Source organism: Epinephelus lanceolatus, chromosome 3 (genome assembly GCF_041903045.1).
Source record: "Epinephelus lanceolatus isolate andai-2023 chromosome 3, ASM4190304v1, whole genome shotgun sequence".
Lineage (NCBI taxonomy): Eukaryota > Metazoa > Chordata > Actinopteri > Perciformes > Serranidae > Epinephelus > Epinephelus lanceolatus.
The window spans coordinates 33451777-33477149 of NC_135736.1; the positions used below are offsets into that span (position 1 = coordinate 33451777).

The 25373-nt window shown below is 42.3% G+C and overlaps 1 protein-coding gene across 1 annotated transcript; it reads right to left on the reverse strand.

The window, feature by feature from the left end:
• Positions 1–1381: 1381 nt before the first annotated feature.
• Positions 1382–25373, reverse strand: LOC117255085 (uncharacterized; the record flags this gene model as incomplete). The annotated part of the gene is made up of 7 exons (XM_078166275.1): positions 1382–1924; positions 5249–5394; positions 5492–5556; positions 5857–6167; positions 6261–6412; positions 7547–7611; positions 25362–25373. Coding segments are annotated over 7 exons (852 nt in total), but the record flags the coding sequence as incomplete, so codon positions are not given.

Here is a 25373-nt window from a genome sequence, read left to right on the forward strand (position 1 = left end):
GAAGGAGGTCAGTTGAGGTGCTTCGGGCAACTGATCAGGATGCCTCCTGGGTGCTTCCTGTTAAAGGTATTTCAGGAACATCCCACTGGTAAGCTCCAGGCTGACCCAGAACATGCTGGAGGGATTACATATCTCATCTGGTCTGGGAATGCCTCGGGGTCCCCCAGGAGGACCTGGAAAGCATTGCTTTTACATTATCTGATTTAGTCACTGTGTAAACTTCTAATATGCATTTGTTCAGTCTTGCTTTGACATAAAACTAAAATCAAAATTAAGGTAAAATAAATAAATGAAGATATATATACATGCATATATGTGTATATATATATATATATATATATATATATATATACATATATGTGTGTGTGTGTGTGTGTGCGTAGAGAGAGAGAGAGAGCAGAGTGAAATGTGGACAGTGTGTATTCTACACACTGATATGAACAGCTAGATGGACCCAGTTCCCTCATCTCATGAAACAAGAGAAAATCACAGATTATCCAAGTAACCGCTACACAACAATGATGGTGACTAGCTTTAAAAAGATGACAAAGTTTTAACTTTGTTGTCACAACCATGGGCGGATTATGAGACAATGTGCCCCTGGGCACAGATATGAAGGAGGCCCCACCACCTCTCCTACATAGGCACAAGACACACAAACCTAATTTTAGTTTGGCCTATTTTTGTTGCATCTGTTTGTAGTAGCTATACACGCATCTCTCTGTGATTTTGTGTCTGTCAGCACTGCCTACTTCCTCCTTTTTATTATAAAAAAAGTCCCTTTGCCCAGACAGCAGCAATTGGCAGCAGAGCCATCCCAGTGATGACAATCAAATCAAAAACTTCACTCAAAGTCACAGGGGCCATAATTATGGTAAATTTAAGTAACAGTAATAGTATGTATAAATGTAGGAATGGCAGGAAAATTACATCATCAGCTGTCCATATCTGAGGCCTTCAAAACTGAACCTCACATAATCAGTTCTGGACCCACAACCCAAATTTCAGCACACAACCCCACATCCTGCCTCACTTATCCACCTATTCCTACATTCTTATAGCTAACTTGCTGCCCGTGTTCAAGAGGAGTAACAGTGCTTCCATCTTTTCGGGGTCAAGACATATCAACATACTACAACACATGCCCCCAGTGACCCAAGAGGTCAGGCAGCTGTATCTTCTATAGTTTCATGCCACAAACTCATTGGCTGAATGATTGTTGCTATAGCAACTTATGTTGTCCATGACAGGACCTGATTTCTGTTAAACATTGTGTTGTATCAGCAGGAAATTTCATTAAAAGACACATTTTTGAATTAAGTATTTATCTTTATTGATTTTTTTAAACAAAACAACAAAAACAAACAAACAACAGAGACAATTAAAAATTAAATTACAACATGTCCTTTACAATACTAAATGGATGTGTTGCAGTTGTTTAAGACCATAAATATTTTGCATTGAATTAACAAATTCCATACAGAATGTAAGACAAAACAATGTCATTACATTAACTTTGTTAAAGTATGTCTTCGTGCTGTGTAGCAAAATACTTTTAAAAATACAGGGCAAAAATTAAGTACATTTTAAGTACAATTCAATTCACAGTTAAATAAAATGGCAAGACAATATTATTTGAAAAGGTATCTAGACATTAAATGTCAATGAAAAAAAGGAAATGCGATAAAAGTTCTCAAGTGCATATGTTTTTTATTTTTAACATATTATCTGTCAATTGCTTTTGCAAGTGTGTGTCTTGTCTTGCTCCACTTAATCACACTGCAAAAGCTATTTATCCAGTCATCGACGATCTTTGAATCCCGCTATGAATCCGTCAGCATCTGTGCAATAATCAGTAGCGCAGGTGACAAGACTGCCAGAGAGAGCACTGTAGGATGAGGAGGACTACTTGATGTTGATGTACCTGAAATATTAGTAAAACAATTGCATTAGCAGGTGAAATCCTCTGTACTTATAACAGATTTACACTTATTATAGGAACATGAAACTTTCCACTGCAGAGAAATTTCACTCCATCTACAGTCTGTTCTCGGCAGCCGAGAAAGTCGGGAAAGATCTAATTTTTAAAGTTACATTACAATCAGTGCATGGGGAAAAAAAAGAAAAAAAAAGGGAAGCGTTTTATTTTAGGTCCTTGTAATAAGCGTTAGTTAATATGTAATAAGGTGCTTATAACTTCTTATAAGATGCTTATTAACATTATGCTCAAGGTTGATAAAAATGTGAAGAAACAATTGCATAACAATCTAATGTTTCAGCGGTGAAACACAAAAACACACTTTAAAGGGCCAGTGTGTAAAATGGGTTGAAAACCGTTGGAAACAGTGACATCAGTGGTCAAATTCTAGATTGCAGGGCTCACTCGCTCACCCCTCCCGTTGGGTAAATGACGGTGGCCTTGTAGGGACAAAAAGCCTTGCGCACAAGTTTTTCAGGAGTAGGTCTATCTAGCGACGAGGTGAATGTTTATTTAGAAATCTAAACCATGTTATGATATTGTAATGAATCCCTCACGAGCAGGAGACCAGAGGAGCGTTCGGGAAAAAGGCCCGTTTATTTGAGCACTCCAGAAACTCCGGTAACACTCCAGGGGGTAAAAGACTCCGTCCCAAACTCTGACTCTTCTGGCGTAACACACACACTCCATAACTTTACACACATACTCATTTGCCATACTAAGTGGGGACCCCCTCCCCTCTCTGCTCTGCCAATCTCCAGCCCGCACACTGACTGACAGCGTAGCCGGTAAACAGTGCTCAGCTGTTTATTTAGCCTAGTAATATCTCCGGACTATAGTAGCTGCAATGGACGACTTTGAACGCGATTTTGAAGAGTTTCTTGTAGCGGACACAGACCCAGAGCCATACCTGTTTGAGCCGGAGCACACAGATGAGGAACTCCGTGTGTTTGATGCTGAGCGGGTGAGAAGAGAGGCTGAATGCACAGAATGGGATTCGGTGCTACTGCTGCCATTGTTGGGGAGATATCATCAGGAGGAAAAGCACCGCAGAGAGTGCATCACAAGGAGTGAAGTTGCGTCTTCTTTTCCTCGCAGATGACGGTTCGGGTTCATTCTCTCCTGTTGCGTGGTAAGTGTGGTCCATTCGCAAACTTTATAACTAAAAAAACTTTTCACTACTCTCTATCGACGAACTACTAACACTCTCTGCTGTTTCCTCCTCCTTCTTCCTTCCTTCCGCTGTCTTCGTTGGTTCATTTATACACGCGAAATGCGTTCTCTGGCTGGCTGGATTGTCTGCTCGGTCTGCCGTACATACATGGCGGCGCAAGATGGCGATCTCTCTAAAGCAAGGCCCTTGCTATATATATATAAAAGCATAATTATAAGGCTACGAAAACCAAACGAATTTTATTTTATAGCGATCATACACTTGTATAAACATATTAATGGGTAGAATATTCAGATTAAGATTCAGATTGACAATAAACCATGCCAAATATTATACACTGGCCCTTTAACACAGCTGTTTTGAAAATTTGGGTTTTTTTAGTTATCATTTATGCATGAATGGCAGCTACAAAGAGAACATTTTATAAAACATTGCCTAAAACAGGCCGTTGAAAATAAAAATACAAAAGTACAATCATTAATACTTTCAACATTGAGGTACATTATATATTGTAAGACACATTCTGAAAATGTGATTTAAAACATCAGTAATCACATCCACAAAAAAGTGCAACTGTAACATAAAAACTGAGGTAGGTTTTAATAATAAAAAAAAAACAATAATAAAAGAAAAAAAAGGACTATTTTGGACTCACTGCCAGTCTGTAGGTATTTGCCAGGCTACTTAACCTATATAGCATGCTGCCCCACATTGATTCCAGTGTGCATTCATGAAAGACTGGATTGCATTTATTTAAAATAATAAAGAAAGAAAAATAACACAAAACAATTACACAAGTACGCCTTTCTAGCATAGACTGTAAAAAGTGGACGTAACTACCATGACATCACCCATTGGTTTGTGGACTCCCGTTTTGAAGCCACGAGTTTGGTGATTTGGCTGCCGCCATCTTGGATTTTTGGAGCCAGAAGTGACCCGCTCCTATTCTGACCTGGGGTTGCAATATGTAATGTACGTCACCCTGGTGTCACCCATTACTGATGTTTTGAATCACATTTTCAGAATGTGTTTTACAATATATAATGTACTAATATACATATAATGTTGAAAGTAGCAGTGATTGTACTTTTATATTTTTATTTTCAACGGCCTGTTTTAGGCAATGTTTTATAAAATGTTCTCTTTGTGGCTGCCATTCATGCATAAAAGATGACAACTAAAAAAAACTAATTTTCAAAAGAGCTGTGTTAAAGTGTGTTTTTGTGTTTCACTGCTGAAACATTATATTGTTATGCAATTGTTTCTTCACATTTTATCAACCTTGACCACATGTAGTGCTCATTCTAGAATGGGGAGCTGCGAAGAATAGTTAACTGTTAATAAGTGCATAATAAAGGATTTATTAAGCTTAATAAGGCACTGTTCTCGCTTTAGATCTGGTAGCTGCAAAAAAGCATAGTTGACTGTTAATAAGTGCATAGTTAACTGTTAACAAGTGCATAATAAAAGATTTATCAAGCTTAATAAGGCACTGTTCTCGCTTTAGATCCGGTAGCTGCCAAAAAAAAAAAAACATAGTTAACTGTTAATAAGTCCATAGTTAACTATTAATAAATGCATAATAAAGTATGTTTTAATCTTAATAAAGCAACAAAAAAATCTTAGTAAAGGTTTAACAATGACATATGTAAGTTAGTTAAACTCAATAAATGTGTTTGTAATGCTATTATAAACAATTGTAAGAAACTCATAAGGCTTTTATTAACGTTCTTAAGCAGTCTATAAACCGTTAACAAGTTTCTTGTGCTTATAAATGTCTTATAATCTAACAATTAACATTTTTATAATGCTATTATTAACACTTAAATAGTCTTTTTAAACATTTAATAATGTTAATAAGCATCTTATAAGGAGTTATAAGCACCTTATTACATATTAACTAACGCTTATTACAAGAACCTTAAAATAAAGCGCTTCCAAAAAAAGTTAATACATGTTAAAAGTTACATCTTTACCGTTAACGACCTAACACCATATATTAACATATCATTTAATTTCAACAGATTCATTAACATTACTTAAGGCAGTTGTATAGTTCATACTACATCTAGAATAGAATTATATGAACCACTTACAGACAATGACGCTGCCTGGTACAATATTAAGAGATGTGGAGCTGCAGGTAAGTCCAGCACTGAGTTGTGACGTCGCGCTGATGACTGTTGGGAGTGAGGACTTATCTTTGAAGACAAGAGTCATGTCAACAACCACTGATCCCCTCCTACAATGACAGGGAGAAAAAGCAGCACTCTGAAATAGGAACTTAAGAAAAGTCAATATCCCAGCAAAAACTAATCAAGTTAGAAGTTTTGCCTTACGTGAACGTGTTGAAAATTGAGCGATTGAAGGTTGATGGATAGACCTTCTGACAAACTCTGTTGACCTAAAAGAGAATTTAGCTGTTAGTTAAATGTAATTATTGTTATAAGCAGCAATGAGGCAACTTGGCCAAATGGCAAAGCCCAGAGACTTATCCATCTGTTCATGTTAGGTTCAAGCATGGACACCTTTGAGTTTAATGAGTTTAATTTTTAATTTTTTAGTGCTTGTGGATAGGTAAAGACATTGCTGCAACTGTTTGTTTTGTTGTATTGACATGATGGGTGACACTTTTAATATCAGAGATGAGTATGCTTCTTTTTGCTTGAAGATGTCTCCTATATACAAATCATTGCCTTCTTACCTCTGAGACAGCTGTCGCAGACAAATTCTTATATGCTGTGGAGGAGGAGTTGGAGAGATCTGCTGTAAATGTTTGGTTGAGAATAAACTGAAGACACAGGGTTCCCTCACTGGATGAAGGTGGGTTTGTTGATGCAGTGGTTGTAGTCTCTGCAGCTGAAGTGACTGTAACATCAGTGGAAGCAGCTGCTATACTGGGAGCAGGTGCAGCAGTGGGAGCAACTGCAGTAGAGGCAGCTGCAGAACGGGGAGCAGTGGTCAGAACAGCTGTAGTAGGAAGGGTTGTGGTTGATGTTGTCAGGGTGCTAACACCTGTAATGATAAAAGACAGTGATAAAGTACAATAAGACTGTTGCAGCAGTTGGGTCACAATGGATTCCATGTAACTAGGAAAACAACTCTTACTTGTTGCAACAATGGTTGATGTATTCAGTGGAAGAGAGAAGTTAGTATTGTTGTTATACTCCTGTATCAGAGCTGCTTCCACAGAACTTGTTGTTGGCACTGAGCTGGCATTATTGAATATCAGTTCAGCATCTACCACAATGGAGCCTCGACTGCAAGAGGAAATATTGTTTTAGTAATTGTTGTCATTTCTATATTTTTTTTTAATTGTTAATTTTGATAATATGTAACCAAAATTATATCAAACAAATGGAATGCAATTTGCTTTAAAACCGAGGGTCATTTCAAGGATAGTCTAAATTTTCCAAACTATTTTAGTACATTACTCATGTGCCCATATGTACAGTGAAAAAGTCATTGTTTGCTATAAGTATTCCTCCTCCTCACAATACAGAGTACATTATAAAACAAATATTTCCCGTTCTCAATTATGGTTGACTGAGCCACATTCAGAGCAATTTTAAATTTCTCTTTAAACACACAGTTGTGACCGCATCACAAATTCAGTGACAACAGGATAAGTGAGAATAAAAATTGCCAGTGGTAGATAAATATGTGGTTCCAACAGACTGCAAAATAGTGAAAACTTTTTCTTTCTTTCTCTGTACTTTAGGTATACTACAGCCCATGGGGGTAAAGTTCTCTGGCCCCATGATGCCACAGCTTTGTAAAGCAGCCAGCACTTTGAACTGCGTCTGTGTGTTGCTTGGCAAGAATTCTGAAAAATATCACAAAAGAAAACTGCTTGGTGGAAGAATGTTTTTTTTTATCAATAACTTATTGCATTTTTGTTGCTGTGTGTTTATTTTATAAAAGATTGCCAGGTATATGTTTTAACCATTTTATTACTCTGCCACTTCGCTGATCTAGAATCACTGTAAACCACGGGTTATTGGTCAATTTTGGTACTGGACACAACAACTGTGAGTAACCCTTCAAATGACTAATGAACAATGCTGAAGCCTTGGCTGAACTTGGTCAGTAAGAAAATTGGATTTTGGCTGGCATCTCTGAATCAGTGAGGGGGTAAGAAGGGATCACTTCAAAACTAGTATGCAAAGGAGTGAAATAAAATACTTTGAATATGCACATGGGCATGTGAACATTGTACTGAAATAAAATTTTAACGTACTCTATAACTGCAGTAGAAAGCAAAGATTAAAACGTAAAAACAAACAGAGGCACGCCATGATAACAGGCTTTCGCGGAGCTTTTCAGAATAGTATCTCAGAGTACTTCTGAAATATGCTTTTGAAAGTGTAAAAAAAAAGAGCAACACTGTGTACCTCAAAGATTTCACAACAGATCGATTGAAGAGTGCACCATATTCCTTTGTATAGAGTTCATCCAGCTGTGAATGAAAAAAAAAAAGTTACCACAAAAAAGATAGTTTCAAAGTGATCCTGGAAAATAGGAAACTTAATATGTTCAGAACAATGTTAAACGTATGAATTAATTCCTGGTGTGGTCACCCTAGGTGAGAAATTAAACTGTGATCTTAAGTCAAATTTCTTAAATGACACAACACTCAGTATACTTACAGCTGTAGTTACTCTGTTGGAGAAACTCTTGAATTGTGGTGAGGATTTGTTTAGAAGTTCTTCTGTAAAATTTTCAAAAACTTTGAATCCCAACTTCAACTTTGGCTTCTGTAGTGTCGCACCTGTTGTAATAGTTTCCAAAGCAGAACTTTTAGTTGTTCGTGCAGCAGATGTTCCAGGCACAGGAGGAGATGATGGAACATCAGTGGAAGCAATGGATGATAAAGTCTCACTGACAGATAGTGTTGCATTCATTGGGAGTAAAGTTGTCATTATTGCCATTGGAGATGTCTGGAGTGATTCTGAAGTTGCTACCAGTGGTGTTGAAGATGATTTTACTTGTGTCACACTTGTGCTGACAGGTGTCAAAGTTGCAAGCGTGGAAGTGGTTTGATGCAGAGACGAAGTCTCACTGACTAACGCTGATGTAGTCGGTTGCACTGAAGTTGTCTCTGTTGTTGCCAAGGTCTCAGTGACAGGTGCCGAAGTTGCAGTGCTTTGTGGTGAACTTGTGATTACTGTCACAGTTGAAGTGGCTGGTAATGAGCTTGACCCCACTGCTGAGGAAGTTTCTGAAAGTGGGAATGAAGTGGTGCTGACTGTTGGCAAACTTTCACTTTGGGTTACCTGACTTGAAGAAAGTGGGGCTGAAGTTTGAGTTATTGGAGATGAAGTGACTGGTGTTGAAGATGATTTTATTTGTGTCACACTTGTGCTGACAGGTGTCAAAGTTGCAAGCGTGGAAGTGGTTTGATGCGGAGACGAAGTCTCACTTACTAAAGCTGATGTAGTTGGTTGCACTGAAGTTGTCTCTGTTGTTGCCAAGGTCTCAGTGACAGGTGCTGAAGTTGCAGTGCTTTGTGGTGAACTTGTGATTGCTGTCACAGTTGAAGTGGCTGGTAATGAGCTTGACCCCACTGCTGAGGAAGTTTCTGAAAGTGGGAATGAAGTGGTGCTGACTGTTGGCAAACTTTCACTTTGGGTTACCTGACTTGAAGAAAGTGGGGCTGAAGTTTGAGTTATTGGAGATGAAGTGACTGGTGATGAAGATGTCTTGAGTGACTCTGAAGTTGTCACCAGTGGTGTTGAAGATGATTTTACTTGTGTCACACTTGTGCTGCCAGGTGTCAAAGTTGCAAGCGTGGAAGTGGTTTGATGCGGAGACGAAGTCTCACTGACTAACGCTGATGTAGTCGGTTGCACTGAAGTTGTCTCTGTTGTTGCCAAGGTCTCAGTGACAGGTGCTGAAGTTGCAGTGCTTTGTGGTGAACTTGTGATTGTTGGCAAAGTTGAAGTGGCTGGTAATGAGCTTGACCCCACTGCTGAGGAAGTTTCTGAAAGTGGGAATGAAGTGGTGCTGACTGTTGGCAAACTTTCACTTTGAGTTACCTGACTTGAAGAAAGTGGGGCTGAAGTTTGAGTTATTGGAGATGAAGTGACTGGTGATGAAGATGTCTTAAGTGACTCTGAAGTTGCTACCAGTGGTGTTGAAGATGATTTTACTTGTGTCACACTTGTGCTGACAGGTGTCAAAGTTGCAAGCGTGGAAGTGGTTTGATGCGGAGACGAAGTCTCACTGACTAACGCTGATGTAGTTGGTTGCACTGAAGTTGTCTCTGTTGTTGCCAAGGTCTCAGTGACAGGTGCTGAAGTTGCAGTGCTTTGTGGTGAACTTGTGATTGTTGGCAAAGTTGAAGTGGCTGGTAATGAGCTTGACCCCACTGCTGAGGAAGTTTCTGAAAGTGGGAATGAAGTGGTGCTGACTGTTGGCAAACTTTCACTTTGGGTTACCAGACTTGAAGAAAGTGGGGCAGAAGTTTGAGTTAATGGAGATGAAGTGACTGGTGATGAAGATGATTTTACTTGTGTCACACTTGTGCTGACAGGTGTCAAAGTTGCAAGTGTGGAAGTGGTTTGATACGGAGAGAAGGTCTCACTGACTAACGCTGATGTAGTCGGTTGCACTGAAGTTGTCTCTGTTGTTGCCAAGGTCTCAGTGACAGGTGCTAAAGTTGCAGTGCTTTGTGGTGAACTTGTGATTGTTGGCAAAGTTGAAGTGGCTGGTAATGAGCTTGACCCCACTGCTGAGGAAGTTTCTGAAAGTGGGAATGAAGTGGTGCTGACTGTTGGCAAACTTTCACTTTGAGTTACCTGACTTGAAGAAAGTGGGGCTGAAGTTTGAGTTATTGGAGATGAAGTGACTGGTGATGAAGATGTCTTGAGTGACTCTGAAGTTGCTACCAGTGGTGTTGAAGATGATTTTACTTGTGTCACACTTGTGCTGACAGGTGTCAAAGATGCAAGCGTGGAAGTGGTTTGATGCGGAGACGAAGTCTCACTGACTAACGCTGATGTAGTCGGTTGCACTGAAGTTGTCTCTGTTGTTGCCAAGGTCTCAGTGACAGGTGCTGAAGTTGCAGTGCTTTGTGGTGAACTTGTGATTGTTGGCAAAGTTGAAGTGGCTGGTAATGAGCTTGACCCCACTGCCGAGGAAGTTTCTGAAAGTGGGAATGAAGTGGTGCTGACTGTTGGCAAACTTACACTTTGGGTTACCTGACTTGAAGAAAGTGGAGCTGAAGTTTGAGTTATTGGAGATGAAGTGACTGGTGATGAAGATGTCTTGAGTGACTCTGAAGTTGCTGCCAGTGGTGTTGAAGATGATTTTACTTGTGTCACACTTGTGCTGCCAGGTGTCAAAGTTGCAAGCGTGGAAGTGGTTTGATGCGGAGACGAAGTCTCACTGAGTAACGCTGATGTAGTCGGTTGCACTGAAGTTGTCTCTGTTGTTGCCAAGGTCTCAGTGACAGGTGCTGAAGTTGCAGTGCTTTGTGGTGAACTTGTGATTGTTGGCAAAGTTGAAGTGGCTGGTAATGAGCTTGACCCCACTGCTGAGGAAGTTTCTGAAAGTGGGAATGAAGTGGTGCTGACTGTTGGCAAACTTTCAGTAAGGGATACCTGACTTGAAGAAAGTGGGGTTGAAGTTTGAGTTAATGGAGATGAAGTGACTGGTGATGAAGATGTCCTGAGTGGCTCTGAAGTTGCTACCAGTGGTGTCGAAGATGATTTTACTTGTGTCACACTTGTGCTGACAGGTGTCAAAGTTGCAAGCATGGAAGTGGTTTGATGCAGACACGAAGTCTCACTGACTAACGCTGTTGTAGTCGGTTGCACTGAAGTTGTCTCTGTTGTTGCCAAGGTCTCAGTGACAGGTGCTGAAGTTGCAGTGCTTTGTGGTGAACTTGTGATTGTTGGCAAAGTTGAAGTGGCTGGTAATGAGCTTGACCCCACTGCCGAGGAAGTTTCTGAAAGTGGGAATGAAGTGGTGCTGACTGTTGGCAAACTTTCAGTAAGGGTTACCTGACTTGAAGAAAGTGGAGCTGAAGTTTGAGTTATTGGAGATGAAGTGACTGGTGATGAAGATGTCTTGAGTGACTCTGAAGTTGCTACCAGTGGTGTTGAAGATGATTTTACTTGTGTCACACTTGTGCTGACAGGTGTCAAAGTTGCAAGCATGGAAGTGGTTTGATGCAGACACGAAGTCTCACTGACTAACGCTGATGTAGTTGGTTGCACTGAAGTTGTCTCTGTTGTTGCCAAGGTCTCAGTGACAGGTTCTGAAGTTGCAGTGCTTTGTGGTGAACTTGTGATTACTGGCACAGTTGAAGTGGCTGGTAATGAGCTTGACCCCACTGCTGAGGAAGTTTCTGAAAGTGGGAATGAAGTGGTGCTGACTGTTGGCAAACTTTCACTTTGGGTTTCCTGACTTGAAGAAAGTGGGGCTGAAGTTTGAGTTATTGGAGATGAAGTGACTGGTGATGAAGATGTCTTGAGTGACTCTGAAGTTGCTACCAGTGGTGTTGAAGATGATTTTACTTGTGTCACACTTGTGCTGACAGGTGTCAAAGTTGCAAGCGTGGAAGTGGTTTGATGCGAAGACGAAGTCTCACTGACTAACGCTGATGTAGTCGGTTGCACTGAAGTTGTCTCTGTTGTTGCCAAGGTCTCAGTGACAGGTGCTGAAGTTGCACTGTGTTGTGGTGAACTTGTGATTGTTGGCACAGTTGAAGTGGCTGGTAATGAGCTTGACCCCACTGCTGAGGAAGTTTCTGAAAGTGGGAATGAAGTGGTGCTGACTGTTGGCAAACTTTCACTTTGGGTTACCAGACTTGAAGAAAGTGGGGCAGAAGTTTGAGTTCATGGAGATGAAGTGACTGGTGATGAAGATGATTTTACTTGTGTCACACTTGTACTGACAGGTGTCAAAGTTGCAAGTGTGGAAGTGGTTTGATGCGGAGACGAAGTCTCACTTACTAATACTGATGTAGTTGGTTGCACTGAAGTTGTCTCTGTTGTTGCCAAGGTCTCAGTGACAGGTGCTGAAGTTGCAGTGCTTTGTGGTGAACTTGTGATTACTGGCACAGTTGAAGTGGCTGGTAATGAGCTTGACCCCACTGCTGAGGAAGTTTCTGAAAGTGGGAATGAAGTGGTGCTGACTGTTGGCAAACTTTCAGTAAGGGTTACCTGACTTGAAGAAAGTGGGGCTGAAGTTTGAGTTATTGGAGATGAAGTGACTGGTGATGAAGATGTCTTGAGTGACTCTGAAGTTGCTACCAGTGGTGTTGAAGATGATTTTACTTGTGTCACACTTGTGCTGCCAGGTGTCAAAGTTGCAAGCGTGGAAGTGGTTTGATGCGGAGACGAAGTCTCACTGACTAACGCTGATGTAGTCGGTTGCACTGAAGTTGTCTCTGTTGTTGCCAAGGTCTCAGTGACAGGTGCTGAAGTTGCAGTGCTTTGTGGTGAACTTGTGATTGTTGGCAAAGTTGAAGTGGCTGGTAATGAGCTTGACCCCACTGCTGAGGAAGTTCCTGAAAGTGGGAATGAAGTGGTGCTGACTGTTGGCAAACTTTCACTTTGGGTTACCTGACTTGAAGAAAGTGGGGCTGAATTTTGAGTTATTGGAGATGAAGTGACTGGTGATGAAGATGTCTTAAGTGACTCTGAAGTTGCTACCAGTGGTGTTGAAGATGATTTTACTTGTGTCACACTTGTGCTGACAGGTGTCAAAGTTGCAAGCGTGGAAGTGGTTTGATGCGGAGACGAAGTCTCACTGACTAACGCTGTTGTAATCGGTTGCACTGAAGTTGTCTCTGTTGTTGGCAGAGTCTCAGTGACAGGTGCTGAAGTTGCAGTGCTTTGTGGTGAACTTGTGATTGTTGGCACAGTTGAAGTGGCTGGTAATGAGCTTGACCCCACTGCTGAGGAAGTTTCTGAAAGTGGGAATGAAGTGGTGCTGACTGTTGGCAAACTTTCAGTAAGGGTTACCAGACTTGAAGAAAGTGGGGCTGAAGTTTGAGTTATTGGAGATGAAGTGACTGGTGATGAAGATGTCTTGAGTGACTCTGAAGTTGCTACCAGTGGTGTTGAAGATGATTTTACTTGTGTCACACTTGTGCTGCCAGGTGTCAAAGTTGCAAGCGTGGAAGTGGTTTGATGCGGAGACGAAGTCTCACTTACTAATACTGATGTAGTTGGTTGCACTGAAGTTGTCTCTGTTGTTGCCAAGGTCTCAGTGACAGGTGCTGAAGTTGCAGTGCTTTGTGGTGAACTTGTGATTGTTGGCACAGTTGAAGTGGCTGGTAATGAGCTTGACCCCACTGCTGAGGAAGTTTCTGAAAGTGGGAATGAAGTGGTGCTGACTGTTGGCAAACTTTCAGTAAGGGTTACCTGACTTGAAGAAAGTGGGGCTGAAGTTTGAGTAATTGGAGATGAAGTGACTGGTGATGAAGATGTCTTGAGTGACTCTGAAGTTGCTACCAGTGGTGTTGAAGATGATTTTACTTGTGTCACACTTGTGCTGCCAGGTGTCAAAGTTGCAAGCGTGGAAGTGGTTTGATGCAGAGACGAAGTCTCACTGACTAACGCTGTTGTAGTCGGTTGCACTGAAGTTGTCTCTGTTGTTGCCAAGGTCTCAGTGACAGGTGCTGAAGTTGCAGTGCTTTGTGGTGAACTTGTGATTGTTGGCAAAGTTGAAGTGGCTGGTAATGAGCTTGACCCCACTGCTGAGGAAGTTTCTGAAAGTGGGAATGAAGTGGTGCTGACTGTTGGCAAACTTTCACTTTGGGTTACCTGACTTGAAGAAAGTGGGGCTGAAGTTCGAGTTATTGGAGATGAAGTGACTGGTGATGAAGATGTCTTAAGTGACTCTGAAGTTGCTACCAGTGGTGTTGAAGATGATTTTACTTGTGTCACACTTGTGCTGACAGGTGTCAAAGTTGCAAGCGTGGAAGTGGTTTGATGCGGAGACGAAGTCTCACTGACTAACACTGTTGTAGTCGGTTGCACTGAAGTTGTCTCTGTTGTTGCCAAGGTCTCAGTGACAGGTTCTGAAGTTGCAGTGCTTTGTGGTGAACTTGTGATTACTGGCACAGTTGAAGTGGCTGGTAATGAGCTTGACCCCACTGCTGAGGAAGTTTCTGAAAGTGGGAATGAAGTGGTGCTGACTGTTGGCAAACTTTCAGTAAGGGTTACCTGACTTGAAGAAAGTGGGGCTGAAGTTTGAGTTATTGGAGATGAAGTGACTGGTGATGAAGATGTCTTGAGTGACTCTGAAGTTGCTACCAGTGGTGTTGAAGATGATTTTACTTGTGTCACACTTGTGCTGCCAGGTGTCAAAGTTGCAAGCGTGGAAGTGGTTTGATGCGGAGACGAAGTCTCACTGACTAACGCTGATGTAGTCGGTTGCACTGAAGTTGTCTCTGTTGTTGCCAAGGTCTCAGTGACAGGTGCTGAAGTTGCAGTGCTTTGTGGTGAACTTGTGATTGTTGGCAAAGTTGAAGTGGCTGGTAATGAGCTTGACCCCACTGCTGAGGAAGTTTCTGAAAGTGGGAATGAAGTGGTGCTGACTGTTGGCAAACTTTCACTTTGGGTCACCTGACTTGAAGAAAATGGGGCTGAAGTTTGAGTAATTGGAGATGAAGTGACTGGTGATGAAGATGTCTTGAGTGACTCTGAAGTTGTCACCAGTGGTGTTGAAGATGATTTTACTTGTGTCACACTTGTGCTGACAGGTGTCAAAGTTGCAAGCGTGGAAGTGGTTTGATGCAGAGACGAAGTCTCACTGACTAACGCTGTTGTAGTCGGTTGCACTGAAGTTGTCTCTGTTGTTGGCAGAGTCTCAGTGACAGGTGCTGAAGTTGCAGTGCTTTGTGGTGAACTTGTGATTGTTGGCACAGTTGAAGTGGCTGGTAATGAGCTTGACCCCACTGCTGAGGAAGTTTCTGAAAGTGGGAATGAAGTGGTGCTGACTGTTGGCAAACTTTCAGTAAGGGTTACCTGACTTGAAGAAAGTGGGGCTGAAGTTTGAGTTATTGGAGATGAAGTGACTGGTGATGAAGATGTCTTGAGTGACTCTGAAGTTGCTACCAGTGGTGTTGAAGATGATTTTACTTGTGTCACACTTGTGCTGCCAGGTGTCAAAGTTGCAAGCGTGGAAGTGGTTTGATGCGGAGACGAAGTCTCACTTACTAATACTGATGTAGTTGGTTGCACTGAAGTTGTCTCTGTTGTTGCCAAGGTCTCAGTGACAGGTGCTGAAGTTGCAGTGCTTTGTGGTGAACTTGTGATTGTTGGCACAGTTGAAGTGGCTGGTAATGAGCTTGACCCCACTGCTGAGGAAGTTTCTGAAAGTGGGAATGAAGTGGTGCTGACTGTTGGCAAACTTTCAGTAAGGGTTACCTGACTTGAAGAAAGTGGGGCTGAAGTTTGAGTAATTGGAGATGAAGTGACTGGTGATGAAGATGTCTTGAGTGACTCTGAAGTTGTCACCAGTGGTGTTGAAGATGATTTTACTTGTGTCACACTTGTGCTGCCAGGTGTCAAAGTTGCAAGCGTGGAAGTGGTTTGATGCAGAGACGAAGTCTCACTGACTAACGCTGTTGTAGTCGGTTGCACTGAAGTTGTCTCTGTTGTTGCCAAGGTCTCAGTGACAGGTGCTGAAGTTGCAGTGCTTTGTGGTGAACTTGTGATTGTTGGCAAAGTTGAAGTGGCTGGTAATGAGCTTGACCCCACTGCTGAGGAAGTTTCTGAAAGTGGGAATGAAGTGGTGCTGACTGTTGGCAAACTTTCACTTTGGGTTACCTGACTTGAAGAAAGTGGGGCTGAAGTTCGAGTTATTGGAGATGAAGTGACTGGTGATGAAGATGTCTTAAGTGACTCTGAAGTTGCTACCAGTGGTGTTGAAGATGATTTTACTTGTGTCACACTTGTGCTGACAGGTGTCAAAGTTGCAAGCGTGGAAGTGGTTTGATGCGGAGACGAAGTCTCACTGACTAACGCTGTTGTAGTCGGTTGCACTGAAGTTGTCTCTGTTGTTGGCAGAGTCTCAGTGACAGGTGCTGAAGTTGCAGTGCTTTGTGGTGAACTTGTGATTGTTGGCAAAGTTGAAGTGGCTGGTAATGAGCTTGACCCCACTGCTGAGGAAGTTTCTGAAAGTGGGAATGAAGTGGTGCTGACTGTTGGCAAACTTTCACTTTGGGTTACCTGACTTGAAGAAAGTGGGGCTGAAGTTTGAGTTATTGGAGATGAAGTGACTGGTGATGAAGATGTCTTAAGTGACTCTGAAGTTGCTGCCAGTGGTGTTGAAGATGATTTTACTTGTGTCACACTTGTGCTGCCAGGTGTCAAAGTTGCAAGTGTGGAAGTGGTTTGATGCGGAGACGAAGTCTCACTGACTAACGCTGATGTAGTTGGTTGCACTGAAGTTGTCTCTGTTGTTGCCAAGGTCTCAGTGACAGGTTCTGAAGTTGCAGTGCTTTGTGGTGAACTTGTGATTACTGGCACAGTTGAAGTGGCTGGTAATGAGCTTGACCCCACTGCTGAGGAAGTTTCTGAAAGTGGGAATGAAGTGGTGATGACTGTTGGCAAACTTTCAGTAAGGGTTACCTGACTTGAAGAAAGTGGGGCTGAAGTTTGAGTTATTGGAGATGAAGTGACTGGTGATGAAGATGTCTTGAGTGACTCTGAAGTTGCTACCAGTGGTGTTGAAGATGATTTTACTTGTGTCACACTTGTGCTGACAGGTGTCAAAGTTGCAAGCGTGGAAGTGGTTTGATGCGGAGACGAAGTCTCACTGACTAACGCTGTTGTAGTCGGTTGCACTGAAGTTGTCTCTGTTGTTGGCAGAGTCTCAGTGACAGGTGCTGAAGTTGCAGTGCTTTGTGGTGAACTTGTGATTGTTGGCAAAGTTGAAGTGGCTGGTAATGAGCTTGACCCCACTGCTGAGGAAGTTTCTGAAAGTGGGAATGAAGTGGTGCTGACTGTTGGCAAACTTTCACTTTGGGTTACCTGACTTGAAGAAAGTGGGGCTGAAGTTTGAGTTATTGGAGATGAAGTGACTGGTGATGAAGATGTCTTAAGTGACTCTGAAGTTGCTACCAGTGGTGTTGAAGATGATTTTACTTGTGTCACACTTGTGCTGACAGGTGTCAAAGTTGCAAGTGTGGAAGTGGTTTGATGCGGAGACGAAGTCTCACTGACTAACGCTGATGTAGTTGGTTGCACTGAAGTTGTCTCTGTTGTTGCCAAGGTCTCAGTGACAGGTGCTGAAGTTGCAGTGCTTTGTGGTGAACTTGTGATTACTGGCACAGTTGAAGTGGCTGGTAATGAGCTTGACCCCACTGCTGAGGAAGTTTCTGAAAGTGGGAATGAAGTGGTGCTGACTGTTGGCAAACTTTCAGTAAGGGTTACCTGACTTGAAGAAAGTGGGGCTGAAGTTTGAGTTATTGGAGATGAAGTGACTGGTGATGAAGATGTCTTGAGTGACTCTGAAGTTGTCACCAGTGGTGTTGAAGATGATTTTACTTGTGTCACACTTGTGCTGACAGGTGTCAAAGTTGCAAGCGTGGAAGTGGTTTGATGCGGAGACGAAGTCTCACTGACTAACGCTGATGTAGTTGGTTGCACTGAAGTTGTCTCTGTTGTTGCCAAGGTCTCAGTGACAGGTGCTGAAGTTGCAGTGCTTTGTGGTGAACTTGTGATTGTTGGCAAAGTTGAAGTGGCTGGTAATGAGCTTGACCCCACTGCTGAGGAAGTTTCTGAAAGTGGGAATGAAGTGGTGCTGACTGTTGGCAAACTTTCACTTTGAGTTACCTGACTTGAAGAAAGTGGGGCTGAAGTTTGAGTTATTGGAGATGAAGTGACTGGTGGTGAAGATGTCTTGAGTGACTCTGAAGTTGCTACCAGTGGTGTTGAAGATGATTTTACTTGTGTCACACTTGTGCTGACAGGTGTCAAAGATGCAAGCGTGGAAGTGGTTTGATGCAGAGACGAAGTCTCACTTACTAATACTGATGTAGTTGGTTGCACTGAAGTGGTCTCTGTTGTTGCCAAGGTCTCAGTGACAGGTGCTGAAGTTACAGTGCTTTGTGGTGAACTTGTGATTGTTGGCACAGTTGAAGTGGCTGGTAATGAGCTTGACCCCACTGCTGAGGAAGTTTCTGAAAGTGGGAATGAAGTGGTGCTGATTGTTGGCAAACTTTCAGTAAGGGATACCTGACTTGAAGAAAGTGGGGTTGAAGTTTGAGTTAATGGAGATGAAGTGACTGGTGATGAAGATGTCTTGAGTGACTCTGAAGTTGCTACCAGTGGTGTCGAAGATGATTTTACTTGTGTCACACTTGTGCTGACAGGTGTCAAAGTTGCAAGCGTGGAAGTGGTTTGATGCGGAGACGAAGTCTCACTGACTAACGCTGATGTAGTTGGTTGCACTGAAGTTGTCTCTGTTGTTGCCAAGGTCTCAGTGACAGGTGCTGAAGTTGCAGTGCTTTGTGGTGAACTTGTGATTGTTGGCAAAGTTGAAGTGGCTGGTAATGAGCTTGACCCCACTGCTGAGGAAGTTTCTGAAAGTGGGAATGAAGTGGTGCTGACTGTTGGCAAACTTTCACTTTGAGTTACCTGACTTGAAGAAAGTGGGGCTGAAGTTTGAGTTATTGGAGATGAAGTGACTGGTGGTGAAGATGTCTTGAGTGACTCTGAAGTTGCTACCAGTGGTGTTGAAGATGATTTTACTTGTGTCACACTTGTGCTGACAGGTGTCAAAGATGCAAGCGTGGAAGTGGTTTGATGCGGAGACGAAGTCTCACTGACTAACGCTGATGTAGTCGGTTGCACTGAAGTTGTCTCTGTTGTTGCCAAGGTCTCAGTGACAGGTGCTGAAGTTGCAGTGCTTTGTGGTGAACTTGTGATTGTTGGCAAAGTTGAAGTGGCTGGTAATGAGCTTGACCCCACTGCCGAGGAAGTTTCTGAAAGTGGGAATGAAGTGGTGCTGACTGTTGGCAAACTTTCAGTAAGGGTTACCTGACTTGAAGAAAGTGGAGCTGAAGTTTGAGTTATTGGAGATGAAGTGACTGGTGATGAAGATGTCTTGAGTGACTCTGAAGTTTCTGCCAGTGGTGTTGAAGATGATGTCACTTGTGTCACACTTGTGCTGCCAGGTGTCAAAGTTGCAAGTGTGGAAGTGGTTTGATGCGGAGACGAAGTCTCACTGACTAATGCTGTTGTAGTCGGTTGCACTGAAGTTGTCTCTGTTGTTGCCAAGGTCTCAGTGACAGGTGCTGAAGTTGCAGTGCTTTGTGGTGAACTTGTGATTGTTGGCAAAGTTGAAGTGGCTGGTAATGAGCTTGACCCCACTGCCGAGGAAGTTTCTGAAAGTGGGAATGAAGTGGTGCTGACTGTTGGCAAACTTTCAGTAAGGGTTACCTGACTTGAAGAAAGTGGAGCTGAAGTTTGAGTTATTGGAGATGAAGTGACTGGTGATGAAGATGTCTTGAGTGACTCTGAAGTTGCTGCCAGTGGTGATGAAGATGATTTTACTTGTGTCACACTTGTGCTGACAGGTGTCAAAGTTGCAAGTGTGGAAGTGGTTTGATGCGAAGACGAAGTCTCACTGACTAACGCTGATGTAGTCGGTTGCACTGAAGTTGCCTCTGTTGTTGCCAAGGTCTCAGTGACAGGTGCTAAAGTTGCAGTGGTTTGTGGTGAACTTGTGATTGTTGGCAAAGTTGAAGTGGCTGGTAATGAGCTTGACCCCACTGCTGAGGAAGTTTCTGAAAGTGGGAATGAAGTGGTGCTGACTGTTGGTAAACTTTCACTTTGAGTTACCTGACTTGAAGAAAGTGGGGCTGAAGTTTGAGTTATTGGAGATGAAGTGACTGGTGATGAAGATGTCTTGAGTGACTCTGAAGTTGCTACCAGTGGTGTTGAAGATGATTTTACTTGTGTCACACTTGTGCTGCCAGGTGTCAAAGTTGCAAGCGTGGAAGTGGTTTGATGCGGAGACGAAGTCTCACTGACTAACGCTGATGTAGTCGGTTGCACTGAAGTGGTCTCTGTTGTTGCCAAGGTCTCAGTGACAGGTGCTAAAGTTGCAGTGGTTTGTGGTGAACTTGTGATTGTTGGCAAAGTTGAAGTGGCTGGTAATGAGCTTGACCCCACTGCTGAGGAAGTTTCTGAAAGTGGGAATGAAGTGGTGCTGACTGTTGGTAAACTTTCACTTTGAGTTACCTGACTTGAAGAAAGTGGGGCTGAAGTTTGAGTTATTGGAGATGAAGTGACTGGTGATGAAGATGTCTTGAGTGACTCTGAAGTTGCTACCAGTGGTGTTGAAGATGATTTTACTTGTGTCACACTTGTGCTGACAGGTGTCAAAGATGCAAGCGTGGAAGTGGTTTGATGCGGAGACGAAGTCTCACTGACTAACGCTGATGTAGTCGGTTGCACTGAAGTTGTCTCTGTTGTTGCCAAGGTCTCAGTGACAGGTGCTAAAGTTGCAGTGCTTTGTGGTGAACTTGTGATTGTTGGCACAGTTGAAGTGGCTGGTAATGAGCTTGACTCCACTGCTGAGGAAGTTTCTGAAAGTGGGAATGAAGTGGTGCTGACTGTTGGCAAACTTTCACTTTGGGTTACCAGACTTGAAGAAAGTGGGGCAGAAGTTTGAGTTAATGGAGATGAAGTGACTGGTGATGAAGATGATTTTACTTGTGTCACACTTGTGCTGACAGGTGTCAAAGTTGCAAGTGTGGAAGTGGTTTGATGCGGAGACGAAGTCTCACTGACTAACGCTGATGTAGTCGGTTGCACTGAAGTTGTCTCTGTTGTTGCCAAGGTCTCAGTGACAGGTGCTAAAGTTGCAGTGGTTTGTGGTGAACTTGTGATTGTTGGCAAAGTTGAAGTGGCTGGTAATGAGCTTGACCCCACTGCTGAGGAAGTTTCTGAAAGTGGGAATGAAGTGGTGCTGACTGTTGGTAAACTTTCACTTTGAGTTACCTGACTTGAAGAAAGTGGGGCTGAAGTTTGAGTTATTGGAGATGAAGTGACTGGTGATGAAGATGTCTTGAGTGACTCTGAAGTTGCTACCAGTGGTGTTGAAGATGATTTTACTTGTGTCACACTTGTGCTGACAGGTGTCAAAGATGCAAGCGTGGAAGTGGTTTGATGCGGAGACGAAGTCTCACTGACTAACGCTGATGTAGTCGGTTGCACTGAAGTTGTCTCTGTTGTTGCCAAGGTCTCAGTGACAGGTGCTAAAGTTGCAGTGCTTTGTGGTGAACTTGTGATTGTTGGCACAGTTGAAGTGGCTGGTAATGAGCTTGACTCCACTGCTGAGGAAGTTTCTGAAAGTGGGAATGAAGTGGTGCTGACTGTTGGCAAACTTTCACTTTGGGTTACCAGACTTGAAGAAAGTGGGGCAGAAGTTTGAGTTAATGGAGATGAAGTGACTGGTGATGAAGATGATTTTACTTGTGTCACACTTGTGCTGACAGGTGTCAAAGTTGCAAGTGTGGAAGTGGTTTGATGCGGAGACGAAGTCTCACTGACTAACGCTGATGTAGTCGGTTGCACTGAAGTTGTCTCTGTTGTTGCCAAGGTCTCAGTGACAGGTGCTGAAGTTGCAGTGCTTTGTGGTGAACTTGTGATTGTTGGCAAAGTTGAAGTGGCTGGTAATGAGCTTGACCCCACTGCTGAGGAAGTTTCTGAAAGTGGGAATGAAGTGGTGCTGACTGTTGGCAAACTTTCACTTTGAGTTACCTGACTTGAAGAAAGTGGGGCTGAAGTTTGAGTTATTGGAGATGAAGTGACTGGTGATGAAGATGATTTTACTTGTGTCACACTTGTGCTGCCAGGTGTCAAAGTTGCAAGCGTGGAAGTGGTTTGATGCGGAGACGAAGTCTCACTTACTAACGCTGATGTAGTCGGTTGCACTGAAGTTGTCTCTGTTGTTGCCAAGGTCTCAGTGACAGGTGCTAAAGTTGCAGTGCTTTGTGGTGAACTTGTGATTACTGTCACAGTTGAAGTGGCTGGTAATGAGCTTGACCCCACTGCTGAGGAAGTTTCTGAAAGTGGGAATGAAGTGGTGCTGACTGTTGGCAAACTTTCAGTAAGGGTTACCTGACTTGAAGAAAGTGGGGCTGAAGTTTAAGTTATTGGAGATGAAGTGACTGGTGATGAAGATGTCTTGAGTGACTCTGAAGTTGCTACCAGTGGTGTTGAAGATGATTTTACTTGTGTCACACTTGTGCTGACAGGTGTCAAAGTTGCAAGCGTGGAAGTGGTTTGATGCGGAGACGAAGTCTCACTGACTAACGCTGTTGTAGTCGGTTGCACTGAAGTTGTCTCTGTTGTTGCCAAGGTCTCAGTGACAGGTGCTAAAGTTGCAGTGCTTTGTGGTGAACTTGTGATTACTGGCACAGTTGAAGTGGCTGGTAATGAGCTTGACCCCACTGCTGAGGACGTTTCTGAAAGTGGGAATGAAGTGGTGCTGACTGTTGGCAAACTTTCACTTTGAGTTACCTGACTTGAAGAAAGTGGGGCTGAAGTTTGAGTTATTGGAGATGAAGTGACTGGTGATGAAGATGTCTTGAGTGACTCTGAAGTTGCTACCAGTGGTGTTGAAGATGATTTTACTTGTGTCACACTTGTGCTGACAGGTGTCAAAGTTGCAAGCGTGGAAGTGGTTTGATGCGGAGACGAAGTCTCATTGACTAACGCTGATGTAGTCGGTTCCACTGAAGTCGTGTGGACTTTTAGGAAAGTTGTATCGAATGGTGCCGGACTTGAAGAAAGGGGAGATGAAGTTTCAGTTACTACAGTTGAAGAGCCAGTGAGTTGCGATGAAGTTGTAATGCCTATTGACTTAGATGATGGGCCAGATGTTGTAGCTGGTGAAACCCCCCTTGTTGTGATGTTTGGTTGTGATGATCTTCCATTTGGTGGAGCAGAGGTTGCATTATCCGATGAAGATGATTCAGAATATTGGTCAAAGGTAAAGTATTGTGTATTGAAGCTCTCTGTTAATGTTCCCACAGCACTGTATAATAATGACATTACTGTCAGTTTTCGCACAACCAATGATGTTAAATCATGCAGTAATCTGTTGAAGTTGTACTGACTCAAACTGAGTTGGTTTAAAGTTTTAAAGATTTTTATTGTTTCCCGCAGGACTACTGGAAATCCTTGAATAGTTTAGCAACAACCTAGGAAAACCCCAGTCACTGGTCAGGATATTCTTAGCATTACAGTTTGTCATTATAGACTGGGCCCAGTTGTGTCAAAAATGTAGTCTAGATCAGCTAATCCATCTCACTTTTGTTTTGGTTTTTCAAAGCAACATTGGATTGGATCACGCTGGTCGAGATACAAACTTTTCAACATTTCCAAATGCAGATAACCATGCAACTACATATCACAAAGTCAGCAGTCTGCCAGCACACTTTACAATTACCATTTATCACCACAGATGCCGCCAAAAGCCTAATTTCCACCAAGCAGTACGGTATGGTACAGTTTAGTTTGCTTTTTTTACATTTCCATTGAGAAAAGTTGTGGATGGTACCAATGGAACCGTTCCGCACTGCCCCCATTTTTGGTCATCCCTCTGTTGGGGTACCTAGCACACAGATCTTGTCCTAAAGGTTTCTTGATTGGTCAACAGTGGACAGTCACTATGCTCAGGGTTGAGTTGTGGCTGGTTTTGATGCTTATGTGATCACTGTTCATATTGTGGAGAGTTTTACATATATTAGCAAACTGTAACTATAAAATGAAAGGATATTTTGCTGGCTCTTGCAGCAGCTGTAGTGTTTGAAAAATAATTCACTGGGCCAAATGCCAGCAACTTTTAAGGAATGCTTACTTGTTATGTTGCTCAATGTATGAGTTAATGACATGAATACATCAGCACACCTTAAATTTCAATGTGACAACTTTGACCATTACTTTAGTTTTTATCGTCTCTCTTAGATGACACACACTTTTAGTAATGAGTGGATCTTCAAGTGTTTGAAAAAATAAATATTAATTTTGACCGGATTATGTGAACTGCATATATCCAAATCCTCACTCGAAGAAACAAAAGCATTGTGGAGCATTGTTCCTGTGGGCTCCTGCGGGCTCCTACAACACTAAACCCCTGCACTTGCCTGAGAAGGACTAAATGCACAAACTAAACTAAACTGCACTATTTTTAAATGTCCGATGGAGAGAGACTCTGACTGCAGCCTGTTCTATTTTGTTCTGAAAATGTCGGTGTGCAACCTCATTCTGTGGATGATCAACAAAGTGCGGAGTGATAAAGGAGGAAATACAGTGAGTGCTGGATGGAGCAGTGAATGACTACAACCCCCCCGGGGCTAAAGAGAATGCAACAGATCATAAATTTAAATACTTTTTCTTTAATTTTGACAGCTATACAGGGGAATATATAATGGGGACAACATCGTTTTGATTTTTTTTTTCTTTACTTTACTGTACTGAAAAGCTTTGTAGGTAGGCTAATGTCTACTTTATCTACCACAGTGACTGCTAAAAAAAAGTGCAAAATGTAAATAAAATACATATACATATATACATAATGTGAATATATTTTACCAATTTAAAAGCTTTATTACATTTTGTTCGTAAAATCCACTGTGAATCTACCCTTCTGCTGGGATCAGAATAATCCTGATTTTTTGGATCAAAGATTTCCCAATTCTATTAAAACGTTTTGACCAACACATACTGCAGGTTTGATATAGATCAAAGATTGATCTAGATTGGTCTAGAAAAAAAACAAGACTGGATAACATGATCTAATCTGATTTCAGAATCCTTTTTTCCTTTTGAACATCCCATTTTCAGAATTTGATCCTATACCATAGTCGAAATCCAGTTAGATTACTTCTGAACAACTGGGCCCTGGCACCTCAGCAACCACCTTCTGTTCATATAACATGCCTAGAAAACCACTGACATCATAAAGTCACTTACACTTACACCACTGAAAACTTCCTAACAACCACAATATCAACTACCAGCAACTTAGCACATTAAAAACATGAAATTACACTAAATACTGCTGTGTTGCCCTGTGTTGTAACTGCATTGTAATAAGGTATATGTTTGTGGCTTTACTGAATGTATTATTAACTAAATAACAGTTACATGTACAATTAAGACACAAAAACAAAAAAGCAACATTCAAAGAATTTTAGATCTTGCGTGTTAGGGCTTCAGTATTTATTACCTGTTGTTGTGT